The sequence below is a fragment of the Manacus candei genome, unplaced genomic scaffold (assembly GCF_025592945.1).
Source record: "Manacus candei isolate 608988 ecotype Guabito, Panama unplaced genomic scaffold, ASM2559294v1 h1tg000005l, whole genome shotgun sequence".
NCBI lineage: Eukaryota > Metazoa > Chordata > Aves > Passeriformes > Pipridae > Manacus > Manacus candei.
Window position 1 is genome coordinate 2156302 of NW_026138053.1, and position 21082 is coordinate 2177383.

General features: G+C 38.2%; 1 protein-coding gene across 8 annotated transcripts in view; it reads left to right on the plus strand.

The window, feature by feature from the left end:
• Positions 1–21082, plus strand: part of MAST2 (microtubule associated serine/threonine kinase 2) — a 192468-nt gene that overhangs the window by 134092 nt on the left and 37294 nt on the right. For all 8 annotated transcript variants that reach the window (XM_051795555.1, XM_051795520.1, XM_051795489.1 and 5 more), the window contains 4 exons: positions 1744–1822; positions 7157–7311; positions 14892–14967; positions 16268–16477. In XM_051795555.1, coding sequence (XP_051651515.1) covers positions 1744–1822; positions 7157–7311; positions 14892–14967; positions 16268–16477 — 520 coding nt within the window. The remainder of the gene's footprint in view (positions 1–1743; positions 1823–7156; positions 7312–14891; positions 14968–16267; positions 16478–21082) is intronic.

Genomic DNA, 21082 nt, shown 5'->3' on the forward strand with positions numbered 1-21082 from the left:
TTCTTTCTGCTAGAGTAGAGCTGACACGTGTGTTCTGACTGCTTAGCACATTGCTTGCCTCGATTGCATCAGCAGAAAATAGCCCAAGCATGAAGGGAGTGTCCTGTAATTTTCTAACTGATAAATATATTTTTTATTTAACTTTGTCAAAATGAAGATTGTGAAGTTATTTCAGTGCACAATTTAGGTAATTCAGTAAGGAAGTAATTAGGCTTTCCTTTTGCAAAAAGTGAGTGACTTGTGCATTCCTGTGAGCAGACTGCCTTGCTTTGGGACTCAGAGTCCAAACTGAGGTTGAATCATTAACCTAAAGGTTTCCCCAGTACTCCTGTGTGTTACAAGAAGCTGAATGAAAATCACTGAAGTTTGATGTTCAGTCACTTACCACAGAAAGCAACAACTTTGTAATTCTGATGATTGTTGGTTTTTTGGGGTTAGGAAAGGAATTCTATTTCTCTTGGAATAATTTTGAGATTGTTCTTTTACATTGAATTGTCTTCCCAAAGAAAATATCACCCGTGGCTAGATGAGGTTTAGCTATAACATACACATGCAATAAAAATCTGCATTACAGCCTTATTTTTTTTTTTTTTTTAATGCATGAAGCGTAAGTCTTTTTAAAACTCTTGACATAATATTTTTTCAGTGATGTGGAACAGTGAATTTATTTCCGTCTCATTCTAAGATAGATGGCAAAGAGTGCTTTGCATCTGAAAATAAAAGGAGCTAGACCTGGAAAAATTGCAAACAGGAGTTTATGTCTGGTGGGCACTGAACTTTTTTCTGGAGATGAGGCTTCACAAGTGTGGAGAGTGGGATGAGAAATATTACTGTGAAGATAACAGTTGAGGGTTTTACAGGCACTGTTTCAGACCTGTACCAAACATCCCATTTCTTAATGCACTTGCATAAATGCACTGTATTTGTTTGTACCAGAAAGCCCCATGTCTTTCCACAGTAGGCTTGGGGTTTGGGTGGAGAAGGTTTCAGGGAGGGCAATACTGATTCTTCTGAAAGCAGTCATGTAGTTCCTCAGTTTTGACATTGGTAAAACAAGACCTTTTCTGAAATATCTCCACCATGTTTTGGCTCTTTTCCCCAGCAGTCAGGTTTCTTTGACTACAGTAGGGGAATAGCCACTAATATTACATTAACTGGAGGAGAAAGGGAGAGTTCTCTGATTCTTATCTTAGTATTTTGAGTGGACCCCACATCTCTGTTTGTATCTGCTGTTGTGGTTTTAATTCCCTAGCTGTGCCAGGTGATGCTTTCTGACTAGGTAGACAAATGAATCTGCTTTCAGTTGATTCTTGATGTAATGTGATTTTTTTTTTTTGTTCTCAATTTTAATGTTCATCTGGAAGACGAGAAAATGCATAAGTAATTATCTTAAGCATGACTGTCTTTTTTCAAAGAAGTTTGCAGGGAGCTGTTTTCATTTATCTCTTTTAAAAACTCCAGTTTTTGTACAAGTGGTAACACATACAAAGCATCTACTTAATGCAGGAGTCTGATGCCCATTTGCTTTATGTTTTCCGAGGTCACCTAATTTTACTTTTAAAACTTAGTCTGGCTGCTTTTTCACAAATGTCATTGTAATTAGGATACCCGATTCATCTGAATAACTTGAGACTTTCATAAAAATGTGAGGTTAAGAGATTTGGGGGAGAAAATTGCTTTTTTTTCCTAAGAATTAGCCACAATATGTCCCTGACCGTGATTCCCCTCACATCTTTTCCCCAGGACGGATGGACGCCGCTGGTCCTTGGCCTCCCTTCCTTCATCTGGCTATGGAACAAACACTCCCAGTTCAACAGTTTCAGTAAGTGACACAGACTTTTCCAAGCAATTCAGTTTGTACAAACACACCCTAACAAATCAGCTTCCGAGTCTCTACTAAAATATCTGATCTTTCTTCATTGTTTTGCTAACATTATTTAATATACTAATTATTTTTAAATTTTTTTGAATTATTGGTTCTGCTGCTTTTTTCTTCCATTTCCCAGCTCCTATCATCTTGCATTTTGCCTTTAGCATTGGTGAAATCCCAGTGCAGCACTTGGCTTGACTGATCAGTTGAGAGACACACTGTCTCTGAAGTGGCAGGACTCAGACATAGTGCATAATTACCTTCCAGCTCTCAGCTTTTTATAACTGGGAAATGAAATTCTTGTCTGCTTTCAAGTTCTGAGTACGAAAACCTCTGCTATCAGGCTAGCAGAAAGAAAAACTGATAATCCACATCTGTTACTCAACTCCAGTAATTTCAACCTCCTAATAAAGCTTTTCAGTTCTTACACCCTTCATTAGGAAGGCTGGCTGCAATTTGCTTGGGTTCAGTCAGTAGTGCCACTAAGACAACAGCACTGTGTTAACCCCTGTAACTCTCACATGCTCCCTAAAATGAACCTTACTCTTTAAGTGAAGTAAGTTTTGTGGTTATCCATGTAACAACCTTGCAAAGCCAAGCACAGAAAAAGTAGAAATGTCAAGGCTGCCTGTACAGACTTAATGTAACTTGCTTTTGTGTGTGTGTTATGGTGAGTGCTTTCAACTGTTTGGTAACATCACTGCCTGTTCCCATAGTAATTCTACTGATAATTTAGTTTTGTGTGAATAATTTAGAGTACGTTCCCAATAATTATAATTCCATACCACCATTAATTAGGACTCAGAACTCCACATTATGCAAATCTTACACTGTATCATTGTTTTCCGTGTGGGCTGTTAAGCTCATCCATAAACTTTCTAGTGTCTCTCAAACACAAATATATCACACAGTTCCTTAGGAGGTGAGTGTTAAATTCAGTCTGTATAGCAAGAGAAGGAATTGGGGTCAAAAATTTTCTTTTAGCCTAAATTGATATGGCTAAAATTTGATTTTGCAATGTTCATCTGATCTCTATAGCCTCATTGCCTCAGACACATTCCTTCAGACTCTAGTTTGCATAATTTCCACAATTTATTATCTCTTGAACTTCAAGACAGTTGTTTTTTTGTTGAATTTGGGTGGTTTTTTTATGGTCTCCTTAGAAGGCAGGTGACTTGATTTCAGTCTCTTGTTAAAGTCTGTGTATGTGTACAGATATGTGGGCAGGAGCACAGAAAATGTAGAGAAAAGAAATTCATTATCAGCATGATAAAAAGGTGTCCCTGGTTTCACTGCCAAACATTATTATATATTCAAGCACCTGAGAGCAGTTGTTAAAAAGGAGCTCTGCTCTGGCCTTTATAGTCTTAGGTTAAATCTTTGTGGGCATAAGCCAGGCCTAAGTCCTCTTCTGGGAGGAAACTATGAGAGTGTGGAGCAAGTACAGTCACTTCTGTATGGATGGCATCCAAATAGTTTGATCAATGGTAGTCACTGTGACAGCTTCTAAGATGCCTGTGAAGATGACACCTTTGGAGGCCAAACTTCCTGCAGTGTGGAAGTTCTTACCTGCAGGTGTGATCAGTAGTTTTTCAAGAGTTTATATTTGGCCAGGCTTTGGGTAGATGTCCAAAGAGAGAGCAAGAGTGGCAAGAACAACAAGAAAAATCTGTTGAAATTATCAGTTCTTGCTTTGAAATAGGGACTTTAAGGCTACTTTTAGAAAGTTCTCAACTTGCTGGCATGTGAAAGAAAGCATATTTGTCTCTTGTCATGTTCCCAGAAACAGCTAAATCATTTTGATTCATGTTTTCCTATGAAAAAAACCAAAAAAACCCCCACAAAAAAAATCTGAGATAGACATGTCCCGTAGAAAGCATCAGTTCAAACTGTGTAATTTTCCAAAGCATTATAAGTAACAGAAAACAGGATGGTGCAATGAGAATCATGAAGTGATAGTTGTAGGTAGACCTGAATTCACCTTCCTGCAGAAAATAGATTAAAACATGTAATTCCAAGACTTTTTTTTTCCTAAATGGCTAAGTCTCTCATCTCTTGTCCTTTTGCTGGTCTGTGTTACAATCTTAGTAAGACATTGAAATGGGCTGTTTAGTAAGTAGTGATCCAATTGTTGGAGCTGTTAAACTTGATATTACATCTCTAAGCCAATCCTACTTAGGACTTGTCTATGACAATACTATTATCGTAGTATTTCACAGATTAGAATTAATTTGAATTGATCTGAATAACACCTCTGAAGTTGATAAGTGGTGTTATTCCTGCACTGACTTTAAAACCGAAGTAAGAAGCAGTCCAGGGCCTTGTCAAAAGGGCACGGTGAATTAATGCTGCAGATACAAATTTAGCAGATTTTTGAGCTTCCATTTCGTGTGATCAGTCCTCAAGATTGTTTCTTTTTCAAGCAAGATAGAAAGAGGACAATAGACTTTCCTTCTGGTGCACGTGTCCATGTCCTGCTGGTCTGAGTTTCTGTGTGAGAGCAAGAGCTGACCTGCACCTCTGTGGTCATAGATCAGCTGCTCTGTCAACCTGCTGAACAAACCAAGGCCTTTATGTAGTTTAAGGTCAGTAAAAACCTGTAGATTCTGTTTAATTCTTTACTTCCAAATGAGTCATGACACTACAAAAAAAAAAAAAAAACCAAACAAACCACATTTATCCTTTCCATAGATAAATATTATCAGACCAACTCTAGAAAAGCTGAAGAAGACCTTCTTTCAAACTCAATGAACATAAAATAATCAGTTAAATGGGCCAATATACAATTATTTTTAAGCAACTAATCTACTATTCATTTTCTAGATGCAGAGTTAGTTTATAACCTACTGTAGTATTCACTTGATTTTTTTTTTTAACTGGAGAAGGCTAAGCTAATTCTCCATCTGTAATTAAGACACCAGGGGGGTGTTTGTGTTAGTCTGCTGCAAATGTTGAATACTGTGATGTGATTACTTAAAAATCAATACTTCAGGAGTGTTTCACTTCGCTTTCATGGTTTTTCATTAAAATGTTATACCCCTTAACACTGCTAGAGAAGCCCTTGGCAAGAAAAGTCCATGGTCTTTATCTTCAGGACTTTCATTAATTATTCTTTGGAATTACAAACTTTGTGATCTGATTGCTTTTAAGGAGAGGAAGTGGAGGGAGGATTTTTTTTGAGTCATCCATGGGTTTACTAGCACTGCTTCCCCAGTGATTTTGCTGTTGGGAAACAAAGTTTTTAATGATTTTTCTAGACTATAAGTTTTGACTTTTTTTTTCCTTCTAATTTTTGTAACTTTCCTTCTAATTTGTTTTAAATTAGACATGTATTTGTAGTGCCAGAACTTGGGTACCTGCTAATGCAGGTTTGTAAGACAGTATCTTTGGTAATTCCTGCTTTGTTGCAGTATCCATGTTATTCGTCATGAATGGGATGTCAGCTGCCACGTACCTTTTCTGTGAGGCTTTTTCATAGGCAGGTACTTCTTCCTGCTCCTTGTGTGGTGTGAGACACACAGAAAGGCATCAAAGAAATCTCTGAAAATCAAAACAGAACTTGAGTAATTCTATACCATAGAGAATATTCTTTATAATTGGCATAAGCAGCGTGAGCAGCAGAATGACTGGACAAGGGGGCAAATACCCAAACTCTCCATCTTGGCTTCAGTGTGGATTATCAGTGTAAACTGATCCACCATCTGGGGAATCATCACTGTGTGGACACTCAGCTGGAGGTGACTTCTCAACATGATCCCTGCACAACATTGGAAGTGGTGGTTTCCAGTTCCAGGCACACTTGAGGACTTCATGCACATCCCAAGGCTTTCAGGGGAGTTCTTTTCTGTAAATACCTTTGTGCAGTGTAGAGAGGGTGGATCTGGGCTCTTGAGCCAATTATATTTTTATTAAAGGACAGAACCTTTATGTTTGTAAGTTCTCATATCACCCCATTTTTCTGTTGCTTACAGTATTTACAGTAGTTGAACTGGTTTTTGAACTGATACTTTCTATGTGACTTGTTTATCTCAGATTTGTTGGTTGACTGGGTGTTTTTCCTCAGAAAATGTCAATCAAAAGGATCTAGCTATATGACAAGAGATATATAGGCTTTTTTTCCCATGTTAGTGAGCTTAAGCTTCAGTCATACATGTTATATCAGATATAATTCTCTCCTAACAATACTTCTGGTACTAGAATACAGTGCTTCCAGTTTGAGTGAGGATCATTTTAACAAAAGTACAAGTTTTTCTACTGGAACAGTGTATATAATGAATTTTATCAGATAATAATGAGCCTTGGAACTTAGATTAGGGTGATATTTTTAATAAGGCCCACTGGTGTTACTCAGTGCTACTCTGGTTATTCAGCCCTTTTTTCTTGTTTTCTTTTTCCCTTTGTTTTTAAAGAGAATTTTTAATTTGTCCTTACATAATATATTTTCTGTAAAATGGAGAGGGACATTGAAAAATCACACACAAACCCCCACATTTCTTAGTTGATTTACAGCTTTTTCCCCTGGAATGTCCAACATTTGATGTTATTAGCATTTCCCACAAATATTTGTTTTAATCTCAGGTTTTATGAGGTTCAAGGATTAGAACAGTTTCATGTCTATCATTATCTCAGGACATCCATCATATAAATGCATCAACTTATTTACAGATGAATAAGCTGTTTAGCTCTGTAATAAGAAACTCTGTTAGTCTTAAAACAAAGTTGGTGACTTTCATTTTATTATTGTCTCCTTGGTTAGAGAAGAAGCCTGATGGGTAAAGGAAAGGAGAAATAAAATCCTGACCATTTACAGCAGCAATTTCCAATGAGAGCCAATAGTCAGCAAAAAAGTCTACACAGCTCCATAGCATTCTGCATGCCAGTGGAAACTCCTGAGCTAAGAGAGCATGAGGGAAAAGGAAAGAAAGTTGCTCACCACTCCAGGAACCTCCTTGTCCTCTCCAGAGTAGTGCTGGTTCTCACGTACCTCCCTTTCCGTCTCCTGATAATAAATTATCTGCGTGATCAGATGGAATCCTTCCAGAATTGGATGCAGTGGTTTCCCAAGTCCTCTCGCAAAGTTTTCCTGATCTCACCAGCTCTGTCATAGTATGTAAGGGTTGGCTTAGCCTAAAGAGAACAATAAAAAGAGGCACCTGGTCTGATAAATAGCTTTCTTTTCTGCTGGAGTGTGCAGTGTCTGGCAGAGCCTGTTCCTCTTCCATTCATTAGCTGACCCCTATGCATGCGTTTAGTGCATTTCTTTTCTGTATTTTTTTCTGTACTCAGTCATCATGCTCATCTCAGGAGAAGCTGCACCAGCTGCCCTTTCAGCCCACGGCAGATGAACTTCATTTCCTGACAAAGCATTTCAGTACTGAGAGCATCACTGATGAGGAAGGGCGCCATTCTCCAGCCCTCAGGCCTCGATCTCGCAGTCTCAGGTGAGCTTTGGGTCGTTTCTCGAATTTTTAAGATGTTGAACACATGTACTGCATTTCTGTATCTGCCTTCAAATCTACTGCATTCCTGTATGTGCCTTCAAATCTAAGAACGGTCATTTGTAGTTGATTTGTTACATGTCTTTGAAACTATTTTGATCAATATTTAGCTCACCTCACCCAATCAGAATTTTTTTGGTTTTTTTTAACATTTGATACTGAGGTTTTGGATTGCAAAATGGTTGGCATAGTCTGCTTTAGTGTCAGACTAAATCTATAGAATGTAGATTTCCCGTAGTGAAGTTTCTTCTCAGAATTTTACTACAGTGACATAAGGATGTGGTTACAGCCACTGTTAATAACTTTTCTGGCAGCGTTTCTGAAGGAGTATGAAAACTAGAGTAGATAAAGTGAAAAGCTTAAATGGAATTGCACCCCAGAGCTATTTTGTCATAGCACTGAAAATGTTTCTCCTGCATTAGTAGTTGAATAATTTTTACTGTTGCTTCAGAGAACTGGTTATTCAAAGATAGCTATCCAGGGGTTATTTCCTTGTGCGATTGATTTTGCCATACATAAAACCAGAAGCAACTGGAATTTCATCTTTCATGGAATTACAGAATGGATGAGGTTGGAAAGGACCTCTGGTGGTCATCCTGTCCAAACCCTTGCTCAAGCAGACTGCCCAGGACCGTGTCTATATGGCTTTTGAATATCTCCAAAGACAGAAATTCCACAAAGTCTATGAGCAGTCTTTCTTGCAGGTCTCTAACAATTATATGGAATAAATCTGCAAACACTTTGTATCATGGCAATAACTTCAAGTTTTGCTATGCCTTTAGGGATGGATCAAGTGAATGAAAGTCTAGGGATGTATACTCTAAGCACAGCTTCTTGTGAAAGAAAAAGGGTTTATACAAGCAGGGTTCAAGGAGGTGAAGTCTCTGTTTTGCTTCTCTTCTGAGGGTGTCAGAGGTGGATATCACCCTTAAATTCATTGATAATATTCAAAAACTCTGCCAGCTGGAAATGCTGAATCAGTGTGCCCAGCTCAGGACCTAGTTGGGGGTTTGTAAAAGAAAGAAGTGAAACAGGCCAGGATAATAAAAAAATCCGTGGTGAGTATTGTGTCACGGCAGAGCTGACCTTTGATTATTTGTAATTATTTGTATGTTCTAAACTTCAGTGCAGGCTGCATGGTAATTGCATATGGATCAACTAAGTGTAGTTACACAGTAATCTACAGGAGCAGGTAAGTACTGTGGGTAGTAGCACACTTAGCCTGTGATCTCTGCAAATTACCATGTAGTAAAAGAATAGCTGTATGATTTGTACTAAGTCTCTTTGAACAATAGTCCTACTTCAGTCCTCTTCCTGTCACTCTTAACACTGACTGCAGCTGAGTAGTGTAGCTGTAGTGGTACTAATTCTCTTATAGATAAGACAGCTACTGTAGGTAGACAACAGGTGGCTAAAGCCATTGTTACCTTTTCTAACTCAGGTGTATTTCTGTTGCAGAAGACACTTTTGCTAATGTCAGAATGATTTCACACAACAGTGTGAAAAGCCCAATTTTATTTTCTTCCTTGTTAGTGTGGGTTATCAGCTTGCTTAGAATTTTAAAGCCAATTTAAAGCAGAGTTATCGTGTAGTAGGTTTAGAATTTGTGATGAGATTAATTCAGCGTGTCATACAACTGATTAATCTTCTTCCTCTCTTGAATGCTTTCTCTAGCTCTCTCTGGTTTTTAGTGTGGTAATGGCCAGTGCTATTGGTATTCCAAAGCTTTGAATGAAGTAATTTAATTTTTTCAACTTTTTGTGCTTCATTTGTTTTTCATTTTGCTTATTGCTAGTACTGTGATGCCGAGTGACTCTAAAGCACCCTTGCCACTACCAAGCATTCATGCTGACCCCTTGCACCTCCAAGGGACATTGATATGTCAGTCCAACCATTTGGAGCAACCTTTGCAGGAGCAAATACCCTCTTTGCCAGAGGGTAGCCTGTCCTTGTAAACAAACAAGTACTGAAATAAGTGCAGACCAGACCTTATTCACTGCAGAGAGCTTGCTTGTTTATTTACTCACACCTTAGAATTAGCTCACTTGCTGAGAGGCTATTTTCACTTACTTAAAAAATAAAAGCTGAGCAGTTAATGTGTTGAAAATTTAGCAGGAATTTCCTAAAAATGTGTATTTTCATAAGCATTCATTACTCTTGTTTGATCAGCTCTAATGAAAAGCAGTTGAACAAAATATATCAGATGTTTTCCTTAATTGATGGCCATGTCTTTCTAATTTAGAAGATGGTCTGATTGTTAACAGGTTTTCATTTTTCATCCTATGTGACTGCAGTCTTACATCTCTTTTTGTGCAAGAGGAACTGGCATTTTGAGATGTCACTGTCAAGTGCTGGGACGTTTTTGTCTCTGTAACTCAAGAATTTTTAGAAGTGTCAGATGATCCTTTTATGCTCCTAGATATAGAGTGCTGCCTGGATGTAACTTTTGGAAAAATACCCTTCTTCAGCTAGAAATTTACCATTTTCTTGTACCTAGCTGCAAATGTTCTGTTTGTACAGAACACTTCTAATGATCAAACTGGATGAAAAAAATAACAGCGCACACAGTCGTGGAGAGTGGTGTTGGCTACACTGCACTGACAGGTTGGTAGCAGTTTGTTTGAGGTCTTCTGCCACTGTGGCTTGAGGATACTCATCTTTTAACTAATCACACCTTATTTGAAATGCCCTGAATTTCAGCACTGAAGAAATGGCATTGATTCTTTCCCATCTGCTTTCCCATGCCGGGGGAAGGAGGGATCCTGAGATCAACGCTGGGATGCAAAAGTGAGATGTGCTTATAGAGTTGCTTGCAAAGTCCAGGAGTCTGTTCTCTCATCTGTCTCAGAAAGATCCAGCACTCACATGCTAAGTGAAAGAACATATTTCCATGTGACCCACCTGTTTTGGTGCTTACAGTGTGTCTTCAGTGGAAGAGAATATTTCTTTATTACCTGCAGAAGTAATTCCTAAATATCTCTCAACTGTTCTCATTTTCTTGTGAGGCAACCTTCAAATCCTTCAGGTTATTGACCAACAGAGAGATCCCCAGGCTACATTGACTTGTTTTGAACAATCCTGGGCTTTACCTGAAGATCTTTTCTCCCTGGAGTAAAATGCATGAAGAGTTGTGAATTCTTGCACTGAACTTGGCGTCATTACTCTTTTTAAGTTAGAGAGATGCTGCCCTCCATCTTTTCCCAGTTCTCTTTACTTGTCATCTTTAGCAGTTGCTAACATGTGGGAATGTGTGGAGAATGTCAGAGATAAAAGTAGAGTTAACTAATAACGACTTCTTCAGGGGCTGCCTTTGTGCAGTCACTCAGCCCACCAATCTGCCCATTTTTCTTGATCTCTTTTTGTATTTCACGATAATGTTGTCTAGGGAAAAAGGGCTGAAGATTGTTGCAATGAATTTTTATGTAGTTGAAGTAGATGAGATCATCCTTAATCAGATATGCTCCTTCATCTCTTTGCTGGGTAGTGCTTTTTAAGTGCAATCCTCCAACCTGACTTCCGACATACTGGATCCTGCCATCAACAATATACAGAGAAAACTCCTAGAAAATGCCAGTTACCACTTTTAAGAATAAAATACCCAAGATGAGAAACAGGAATAGGTGTTGTGAAACCACACCATTGGGCCTGCATAGACCATTTTTATCTTTGGAATTGATGCTGCAGGTCGTGGAGCTCTCTCATTTCACTGCGCTGAAGGGGCAACTTTAACCACTTGAGTAATCTTGGTGGCTTCATCCCTTCATGCTGCTGCACTCAGGAAGTGCCACCTGCCACAGGCCGTGGAATGGGGATTCACAGAGCCATGGATTTGCTGGAGAAGGATAATGGGTTTATGTTCTGAAGCATAAGGCATCTGTTCCTTATGAAAATACATTCTAGCGGCATTACAGATGACGTTGGTCTCTTTGTTTTCTCTCTCAAGACAGTGGGTTCTGTGAACCTGATTTGAAGAGGTTCTTCAGTGTGATTGTTTTTAAATGTATTAATTTTTGGGTTCACTCACCATTTTCATGGTTTTCTGTTACAAGTAAAACTGGGTATTCTTATTTGCCCTTTGTACTGCTCATCATTCTGACTTCCTACTTTCATCCTGAAGCAGTCTCAGTCTTTGTTGGCATGCATAAAAAACCTGAACTATTGGAAAGAGCTAATTGCAACAGAGTTTTCTGACTTCTAATATTAATGTAATTTTCATTAGGTCAAAGATTTAAGTAATTATTTCTTGAGAGAAGAGGAAGGCTTACCTTCAGCATTAGGTTTACCTTAGTCCCTACTTTATTCAACTGTTAGGTCTCTAGTTTTAAAATTCCATATTTTCTGTGTCTGGAAAGGACAGAAAATTAAGGCTTATGGTTCTAAGTTTTCTATGGCTGCTGACTTTTGTAATGTACTGTAAATACAGCCTAATTAAACCTTTATGTACAGGATGAAATCAGAGGGAAGCACAGTGCTTTCAGCTTCTTTGCTTTTTCCTAATAAATACAGCTGTCACAGTGGAGGAAAAATTAGGTATTCATAAACATCTCAGTTTTATTTAGTCACACTTAAACTAGATTTTGTAAGATTTCAGTTTTTACTATAAATGCTACTCCTTGAAATAACTGTCTATAAGCTATTTTCACTTTCCAGCATCAGATAAGGACACATGAGTTTTGACAAGTTGAAGGCTATAGAAATTTTTTTGGGAGATAGATATCACTGGAAGTCTACCACCACATCTTTCATAAAGTGGAGGGAGGGCGAAGAAGGGGAGAAGAGAGAGTAGTTTTTCATTCTGCTGCTAAGCTTAAGGGGACAGATATTATTCTTCTAATGTCTGCTCTGCTGAAATGAAAAACCCACTGACAATAATCATTTCTTTGACCTACCTATCTGCACCAAGAAAAGAGAAGCAACCTGCTTTTTGTCTTAAAATGTTATGCACGTGCACAGCATGTGTCCTCTGTTTTGCAGAAAATAATCTGTTCCTTTGTGAGGCTTGAAATGTTAGACTGGTTTAGTTCTGTACGTGAAATTTTTGGTGCTAGATAGATGTGTGAAGCTTTTGCATTTGAAAAGCTGTCATGCCAGTAAAATGTATTAAACTCCTTTTATCTTTTTTTTTCTAAATTTCCTTATGTTCTCCCTTGGTGGCCCTAAGTTATCTACCTAGTCCTTGTTTCTTTTTCACTTCACTGTGTCTCAGGGGTGCTGTGAAGTACCCAGCAGTGCCAGACAGACAGCCTTTGGTTAGTTAGTCAGTTATCCAGCTAATTATTTCCTTAGTTTCCCAAGCTAAGGATCAACATTAAAAATTATGACGCAGTGTATTATGTTGAAGTCTTGCTATAGCCAGCTAGACATTTAAGTTGGCCTGGTATATTGAGCAGATTTTATTTTGAATGACAATGTGAACCTTGATCTGAGGTTTTGTGCAGAGTTTTGTGGATGGTGCTCTGTTGTTTTAGATGGTGAAAAGTGGCATTGATGAGCTCCCAAAGGTGAGAGACAAAACTGCCAGTGCCCAAGGAAGCGGAAGGATTTTAAATGTTTATTTTCTTGCCAGTTGGTGTGCACAGAAATTGTTTCAGAATTGTAAAAAACGAAAGCAAACCCAATAAATTTTCCTGTCATCATGGTGCTCCCTAAGGAAATGCTACATCTGCTGGCAGGACAGCTCAAGTAGCTTGATTTCTGCATAGCTCTTAATTTCCTGCATCCATATGAATAAAGTGCCTTGAAAGCAAAAGGCAAAGTCCCTCATGTTTTATTGTAGCCCTAAGATAGCAAATACTTAAGCATGTGCAAATGTTAGTGCTAAAATGAAGTATGTATGTGCCTCCATATTTCTGTAGTTAGTATCAAAGAGCTTATATATCCTTGTAATTTATACCTCACTTAAATCACACAGTGAAAAATTACACAGGAGAAAAATAAATTCTTCAATAACTGTGTTCACCAAGTCCTTCAGCTCCATGTGAAGTACCACAAGTACACAAGTAAACAAGTGTCGTGTTTGTGTCAGCTTGTTTGGTCTTAGAGAAAAAAGGATAACAGGCGAGATACATGGGGGAATTTGCTTATAGGCCTGGAATTTAAATGTTCTTACCCTTCTGTTTAATCATGTCATACATTACATATGAATCTAAATGTAAGTTTCTTCTTAAATAAAATTTTCCTTGATTAAAAATAGCTATCTACCAAGCTAAGGGAAGTTGATGAGAATGTGTTTTTACTTCATATTCAAAACATTCAAATAATTTTTTTCTCCTTCAACGTAAGGATTCAGTGAGAGATTTAATCTGAAGTGTTTTTCCCAAGCTAAGGGATAAATAGTAATAAAAACAAGACACGATGTATTTCATGGAATTTCAGCACAAGGCATAAAAAGAGATTGGTATTGCTGTAGTCTGTGCGACAGTGAGTTAAATTTTCTTTGGATTGTTAATATATGTTGCCAAAAGAATATTTTTCCTTTAAATAGGTTAGCAACAAGGTAGTAACTGTAATGCATTCCAAGTTTAAAATGCATTTATTCCATTTAGAGAGATTCATTTCATCCTTCACTAGAAAGTTTGAAATGTTTGAACTCATTCAAGATAAAATTGTATTTTTTGACATAGATTATTTTTAGCAATATTTAGTACTCTTAAAATCACAAAGACAATGATCATGTAAGATGCCAAATAATTGAAGCCCTTGCTTGTCTTGAACATTAAAACAAGGTAACTGGAGAAATGAGATGCTGCAGGCGATCCTGTAGCTGGGGATTATCTGCATTACCTCATCTGCTGTCCTCAGTGGCAGGATGAGTCAGAGCACTGCATACCATCAGATGTGATGAAACAAGATGCAACTCTTCTTTAAAAAAAACCCACCCAAACACTAATATAAATGCAGCTTGTCAAGACTTAGTGTCCTGTTTTTTTGCTGTGCTTGAAGTTCCTTGCTAACCTATGCATAGATGCATATGCATCCATGGTGTAACGTGCCTCAAGGGAGTGCAGTTTTGTGGTATTTATATATAATTTAGTTGAATAACACTGCTTGTGCATCCCTCCTGTATTGTGGTATCCTTCAGACAAAGGAAAGCAAGTCATCTCAACTTCCTTGCTTCCTATTGCTCTGCTCCCTTCTGGCACTGGAGGCTCCAGAGATCATGGTGATTTCTTTTGGAGCAGGGCTGCTCCTGCTGCTGTGTAGGGCAGTAACACAACAAATGTATCTGCAACAAATGCACTGGGGTTTTACATGCTTCTGTGTTAGGGCTTACATTCACCAAAAAAAGGTGGTTTTCTGCCTGAGTCCATGGGGAGAGAGGGATGTTGACAGTTTCCAGATCACTGCAGACTGCCATTGCTTGCTAGAATTTTCTCTCAAGTTAAGCATTTGCCCATTACTGAAGTGAACTCAAAGGTTTGGAAGGGCTACAGTCAGTGTGGCAGTGTCATGACCAGCACTGGATTTTGAAAGGTTTTGGTGTGATATCTGTAAATGGTAACATAATTTCTTTTCTCCTCTAGCCCTGGTCGCTCTCCGGTTTCCTTTGACAGTGAAATAATAATGATGAACCATGTGTACAAAGAAAGGTTTCCAAAGGTAAAGAATCACTTTTTGCATTCAATGAACTTGTGCCCAAGCTCAGGATTAATTTGTAGTGCTCGTTGGAGGAGCCCTGCTCCTACATCTCATTTCCAAGCAGTGCAGTTTGCTGAGAGTTTGAAGCTGCCTTCTCAGCTTCATGTATTAATTCTGCAGTGGAAGCAATGGATTTAATATACATAGAGATTCAGATAGAAAAGGCTGAAAAGCTTTTTTTGTATGTATTTCATGTTTACTAAATTTCTGATATCTTTTATTGGCATGACAAATGCTTACAAGAGTGAGAAGAAGGGCCATGCTTTGGCTCTCTGTATGTTTTTAACTAATACTTGTATTTTTCTTAAAATTTCAAATCAGATCAAGGCTGGAAGAGGGGTGTTTTGTTTATTTTCGCATGTACTTTAAACAGCTATTTTAAAGAGTAATTTCAAAACAAACTGAATAACATTCTCTTGGTATTCCTTGTATAACTGCATTAAATTTACCTTATACTGATCCAGACTTCTTTGGGTTTGGTAGGCTTGCCATTTACACGTTGGAAATGCAAAGTTTTGTTTTCAAGTCAGTCCTAATTATACTGGAGGTTTTGACAAAACCCAAGTTTGCCACTGGGGCTTTTGGTACTCAAGAAGTAATAAGGATAGATTAGATTTGTGTTTTTAGAAAAATCAAGCTGAACGCTTCAGTTACGCTGAAATGTGCTGAAGTGATCTGCAGTGAAAATAAGTGTGTTTGCCCTTTAAAAAGCTGAATATTGAAATCTGTGGAAGCAAGCTTTGAAAGTTAACATCTCATTGAAATGAGTGTAGAAGACTGTGTATCCCACAGCTGTCAATATGGCCATTCCTTCCTGTTCCACCACCAGCAAAAATAGATGTTTCTCTGGAGACAGGATATCAGGGCTTAGAGTGATAGAAATGCTGTGTGTCTGCTGCTTGGGGCAATGATTTTCAGCTTCCACGGTCCTGTCTAAAAGTTCTGAAAACTGCCTCGTATCTTACATCCTTACTCTGGAGTCCCAGGGGGGAATACAGCCTCAGGACCGAGATATTTCTACGGTCATTTGCATTTTCAGAAAGTGTGTTTTGATTAATTTTTGTTGTTAGCTCATAACTTTTGCCTCTGATACGCTGTTTTTTACTCTCAGCAAGATGCTATTGTGTTTTGCAATATTTTTTTTTTTAAGCCTCGTGCAAGTCGGAATTGACAGTGTTGCTTTTAGCACCCTGCTCGTTTATGTTTTAAGATCTGTGTTAGTAAAATTCAGGGGTAATTTCTCTTTGTTCTGTACTCTTAGGCCACGGCACAGATGGAAGAACGGCTGGCCGAGTTTATTGCCTCGAATGCTCCGGAGAACGTGCTGCAATTAGCGGATGGGGTCCTAAGTTTCATTCATCATCAAGTTATTGAACTGGCCAGAGATTGCCTAGATAAATCACGTGAAGGTCTTATTACTTCTCGGTACTTTTACGAGCTGCAGGAAAACTTGGAGAAACTTCTCCAGGATGTAAGTGCTCTCTGAAAAGTAGAGTGTATTATTTTGGTTGGAACTTTAACCAATAAGCCAGAGCTTTGATTTTTAGGAGAGAAAATGCTGATTCCAGGGAAGAGGAAACAGGTGGGGGTGTCAGAAGATATGAGTTGTACCTACCAGTTTGCTGTTGTTCTGCTATGGGTGAATTTGAGTAAATCATTTCACCTGCGAACTTCATTTGTAGAAAAATTAAATATGCATATGAGCAAGTCAAAGGCAGTCTTTGCCATTTAAGAAAATTGAGTTTATTCGGTTGAAGGGAAATTACTGAACTTTTCTTTCACAAACTTCAAGACTCTGAATGACTTGTTAATAGTGCCTTCAAGGAGTGAAAAGGCCATAGTTTTTGGTGTTGCTTTACATTTTTCATAAAAGATTTTCTTAGCTGAACTTAATCCAGTTGTGGCTTTCAGTACTTCTGTGTGTGTTTTGTGGTGATCAAAGCATATGAAAATACACAAGGGGGCACAATTTTAATGCATGCTCAGTGTGCTTCAGCTACTCGTTAAAAATTGCTCTTATCCTGTAAAATGACAATAACATTAAATTTAAAAATCGCTTAGAATTTATGCTATAACTGTTTTGAAGAATCAGTGCTATTACCAGTTGCTGGGTCCAGACCTCTGCTTGGGAATTTCTTCCTAATCTTCTGCTTTGATTTAGTGAGATAGCAAGCTGAAAAGACAGGATTTATAAAGATTACAGTCTCAGATAACAAGCATCACAGAGACATCTAGAAACAGAACACCTGAAATCATTTGTTTTCTGTGATGATTTTTATAGTCATTGATCTGTCTGCCAACCCACTGGCATGAGGTGCAATAGCTTGTGCCTCTTTGCCACTGTTTCATTAGAAAATGGCAAATGAATAAAAATACTATATTAATGTACAGTTGTTGTATTACAAAGCTTTGTGAAAGCTGCAGAATCTTCCCTTGTATCAACTAAAATTTTTGGCTACCCCATTTATATGAGTGTGACTGTAATTTTCCTGGTATTTATTATGCGTGTGAGAAAAATGCATCATGTTTGGATTTGTGGTGTTCTGCTTGGATGGGGAATATAATTTTAACAGATCAAGAGAGGTAAGGAATATCTTTTGAGGGCCTATGTGGTTGTCTGCCTGTGGGATATCAGTAACCACTTGTGGATGCATGTGGGTCCCCCTGGAATCTCTGGAGTCTGGAAGCAGAGTATTTGCACATGTCAGCTGTGAAATAAAGGGTCAGGCCTCTTTGGGTGATGGTTTTGAAGCTGGAAAGGTTTCATTAAAAGTAGGTGTATACACTTGGTGAAATCACTTACATTTTAGGGGTGCAGGGGGACTACAGTGGGTTTTACTGTTTCTGGTAGCACATCCTTGGGGCCTGAAATTCTCCCTCTCCTGGACTTTCCTCCTTTGTACGTGGACAGTGATTTCTCATACTGTAAGGAATTAAGAACCATAAACTGGGGCTGGCCACTTCCAGTCTGCATTTTCAGTCCTGTCTTCTGGCCTGAAGAGGTTAATCAGGATCCCAATGGAGGTGTGGGTCAGATAAATCAGCTTTTTCCTTTTCTCCCCTCTCCCTCAGAACAAATCCTCAAGACACACTTCTTAAATGTCCTTTTCCCCTTGATCCTATGGGCATTATACTGCTGCTCTGAAGCACAGGGAAAGGTGACATTTTACTGTTATTAGAGAAGATACAATGGTCATCTTGGAGCTTGTTCAGGAATTGAGGTTGACCCCTTCCTCCTGAACATCTTCTGCAGAGGAGGTGAGAGAAGGGTCAGCTCTTAAGTTTAATTGATTTACTGTAGGAAGTAAGGTGGGCTAGAAGTGATTAAAAGGAAAGTTTAGAGAGACAAGGGAGGCAGAGCAGGCCAGGAAGGAAGAGAACAAAGACATTAAAGACAGCAGAGGACTGCCAAAGGTTTCATTCCACATCTTTCTAATTTATTCTTTTTCTGTCTTATCGTAGTTCCTTGGCTTATCTTTTTTATTTTAATATTTAAAAGCTACTTGTTTCTTCTACTTCCTACTCTTTCTTTGCCCTTCAAACTGCACTCTACAAGGAAATAATTGGGACCTTTCAGTTGAAATATATAGAAATTGGTGATAATATTTCTTTTGGATGACTCATCTGAAATTGCAAGAAAGTTTGATTATTCCAAATGTGGTGGCAGGGTCTTAACCTTTGCTTAGCTTGTGAGGTATCACACAGTTACTCCCTACATAAATAATACCAATTGCAAGGTCATTCAAAAAGCTCTTTGGCTTAGGCAGCAGGATATGTAGTTTTATGGTATATTTTTATAACATATTTAAAGGTTGGAAAGATACTTTATTGGTGAGGAATGAGGTCAGCAAGTGGCAGGAATACCCATGGATTTTCATACAGTATTACTGTGAAAGAATGGATTCTCCTGAAATTCTTTTTTAAGGTGTCAATTCCAACACCTCATCACAAACTAAACTTGCACAGCATTCCAAACCATAGAGAGGAAACTTGATTTAATAGTTTGAGTCTACTTTATATCGTAAAAATATAAACCAGAGTAATTGAGTATGTAAATAATGAGCTGTTTAAATATACCAAACCAGAAAGCTTTTAGAAGATTTTTAGATCCTGGCTTTTGTAATAACATGCCAACAAATCTCTTTAGTTCTGGCAAATGAGATCTTTTCCCTTGTTTGGAGCATGAAATATTGTCTTTTAGCCAGAAAACTTATTGCTTATTGCATCATTGAAATTATCATGAAGCAAAAATGAATTTAAGATATTTCCTTTATTTTGGAAAACATGAGCTTGAATGTTACACTTCACATTCAAAATAAAGATTTTGAAAAATAAGATAAAGCACTTATATAAAAAAGAAAATACAATAATCAGTTCTTTATCTGTTGCCATGGATTAGAGGATGGGACAGGACCTCAGGTTACTGGGAAACAAAAGATTATAGTCTGTTATTGCTTGACTGAATTGATGAGGTAAAACTGGCCAGAGTTTTACTGGCCAGAGTCAAAAAAAGAAGTCTAATGACTGTTGTGTAGGTGTAGCCAGCTGGTCAGGAAGGTGAAGGATTACAGGTGTTTCTGTGCATGGAACAAAAGAAACAGGGGAAGGTGTAAGTATTGTACTGCAGTGACTGATGGTGCACGTGTGCAAATGGATATTCTGATTGGGATTGCTTTCTTAATAGGAGCCTGAGCGTAAATGTATTGGTTCTTGGCTTTTGCAGGTCTATTGTTTTGGTTTCCATCAGTATATTAGCTCAATTACAGCGTTGTGACTTGCATATATCCCAGCTATTGGTCCTGCTGAACCCCAGGGGAGGACAGTGATTTTAATTTCATGCCCCAGTAGCTACAGTTAGTGACGGATGGGTCCTTCAGATAAGGCAATGGGTTTGTAAATTAGCCGTCGCTACCTCCCGTACACGTGTCACTGGCAATGTGTGCAGGAATGGCATCAGCCTCTCCCCACAACCCCATCAGCCTCTCCCTCCTCCCCTTGGGAGGTGGAGTGTGTGTGTGGGGGGAAACCCTGAAATGCCACCAGCATCATTTCAGGCAAAGCGTGTCCTCATGGGGAACTGTGGGTGAGGTGGCACGTCTGGTACCCTGCACGTGGAGGTGGCAGGCAGTGCTTGGCTGAGTAACCCTCCGGATCCCAGGCTCTGTCCCTGGGACAGACTGTAACAAGACGTCTGTAGGGATGTCTGGGCTGTCCTGTGTGAGGAGGAAAGAAGAAGAGGCAGTTTTCCTGAGGATCTTGGAAGAGCAGCGCTGTGCAGAGATGATGGCTGAGTGGCTGTTACAAGTTGTGTTTGGTTTTTGTAATTATTTTTTTTTTTCCTTTTGCTTTTCTGTATCATTTGGCAGTCATGGTCTGACTTTTCATTTTCAAAACAGACACCTGATTAAATTAGTTACGTTTTTAAGTTATTTTGCCTGAATTGTCATAGATGAGAAAAGGAGAAAACAAAAGGACTTGATTTAAAAGACCGAGGTTCACTTTAACAATATAAATGGATGCAAAATGATGAATTATATCTGTTCTATTATATTTTTACATAATATAACCTATGTAGAGGGGAAGAAAAGGACTTCCCAATCGCATGGCTCATATTTCAAATAATAAAAAGTTGTTGATGTTTTATTTATTAATTTTAATGCAGCTAACCCCTGGTGATCTGGAATGGCTTTTCAAATATGAAAACATTAATTTCTTTCTAGAATTCATATTTTAGCTTATAAGTTTGCATAATGCATTAGAGGACACAAAGTGAATACTAATAATCTTCGTTGTGATTATTTTCTATTTTATAATTAGAAAATACCTTTTAGTTAGGGGAAAAACCCCTACAACTTATTTCAATACTTTCAAAATAATCCATTTTTTAAGGCTCTATAGCCAGGAAGGATCTCTGATGTTTTTAGGTAATGAACTAGCACATACATTGTTCTTTTCAAGGTTAAAATTCTAGCCCCAGCTAATCAGTGCAGAAGGAGACAATCAACATTTCTATTCTGACCTCTGTCAAAATGAGAAATAATGAACTTTTTAATTAATTTTTTTTTTGGTAGCAAAG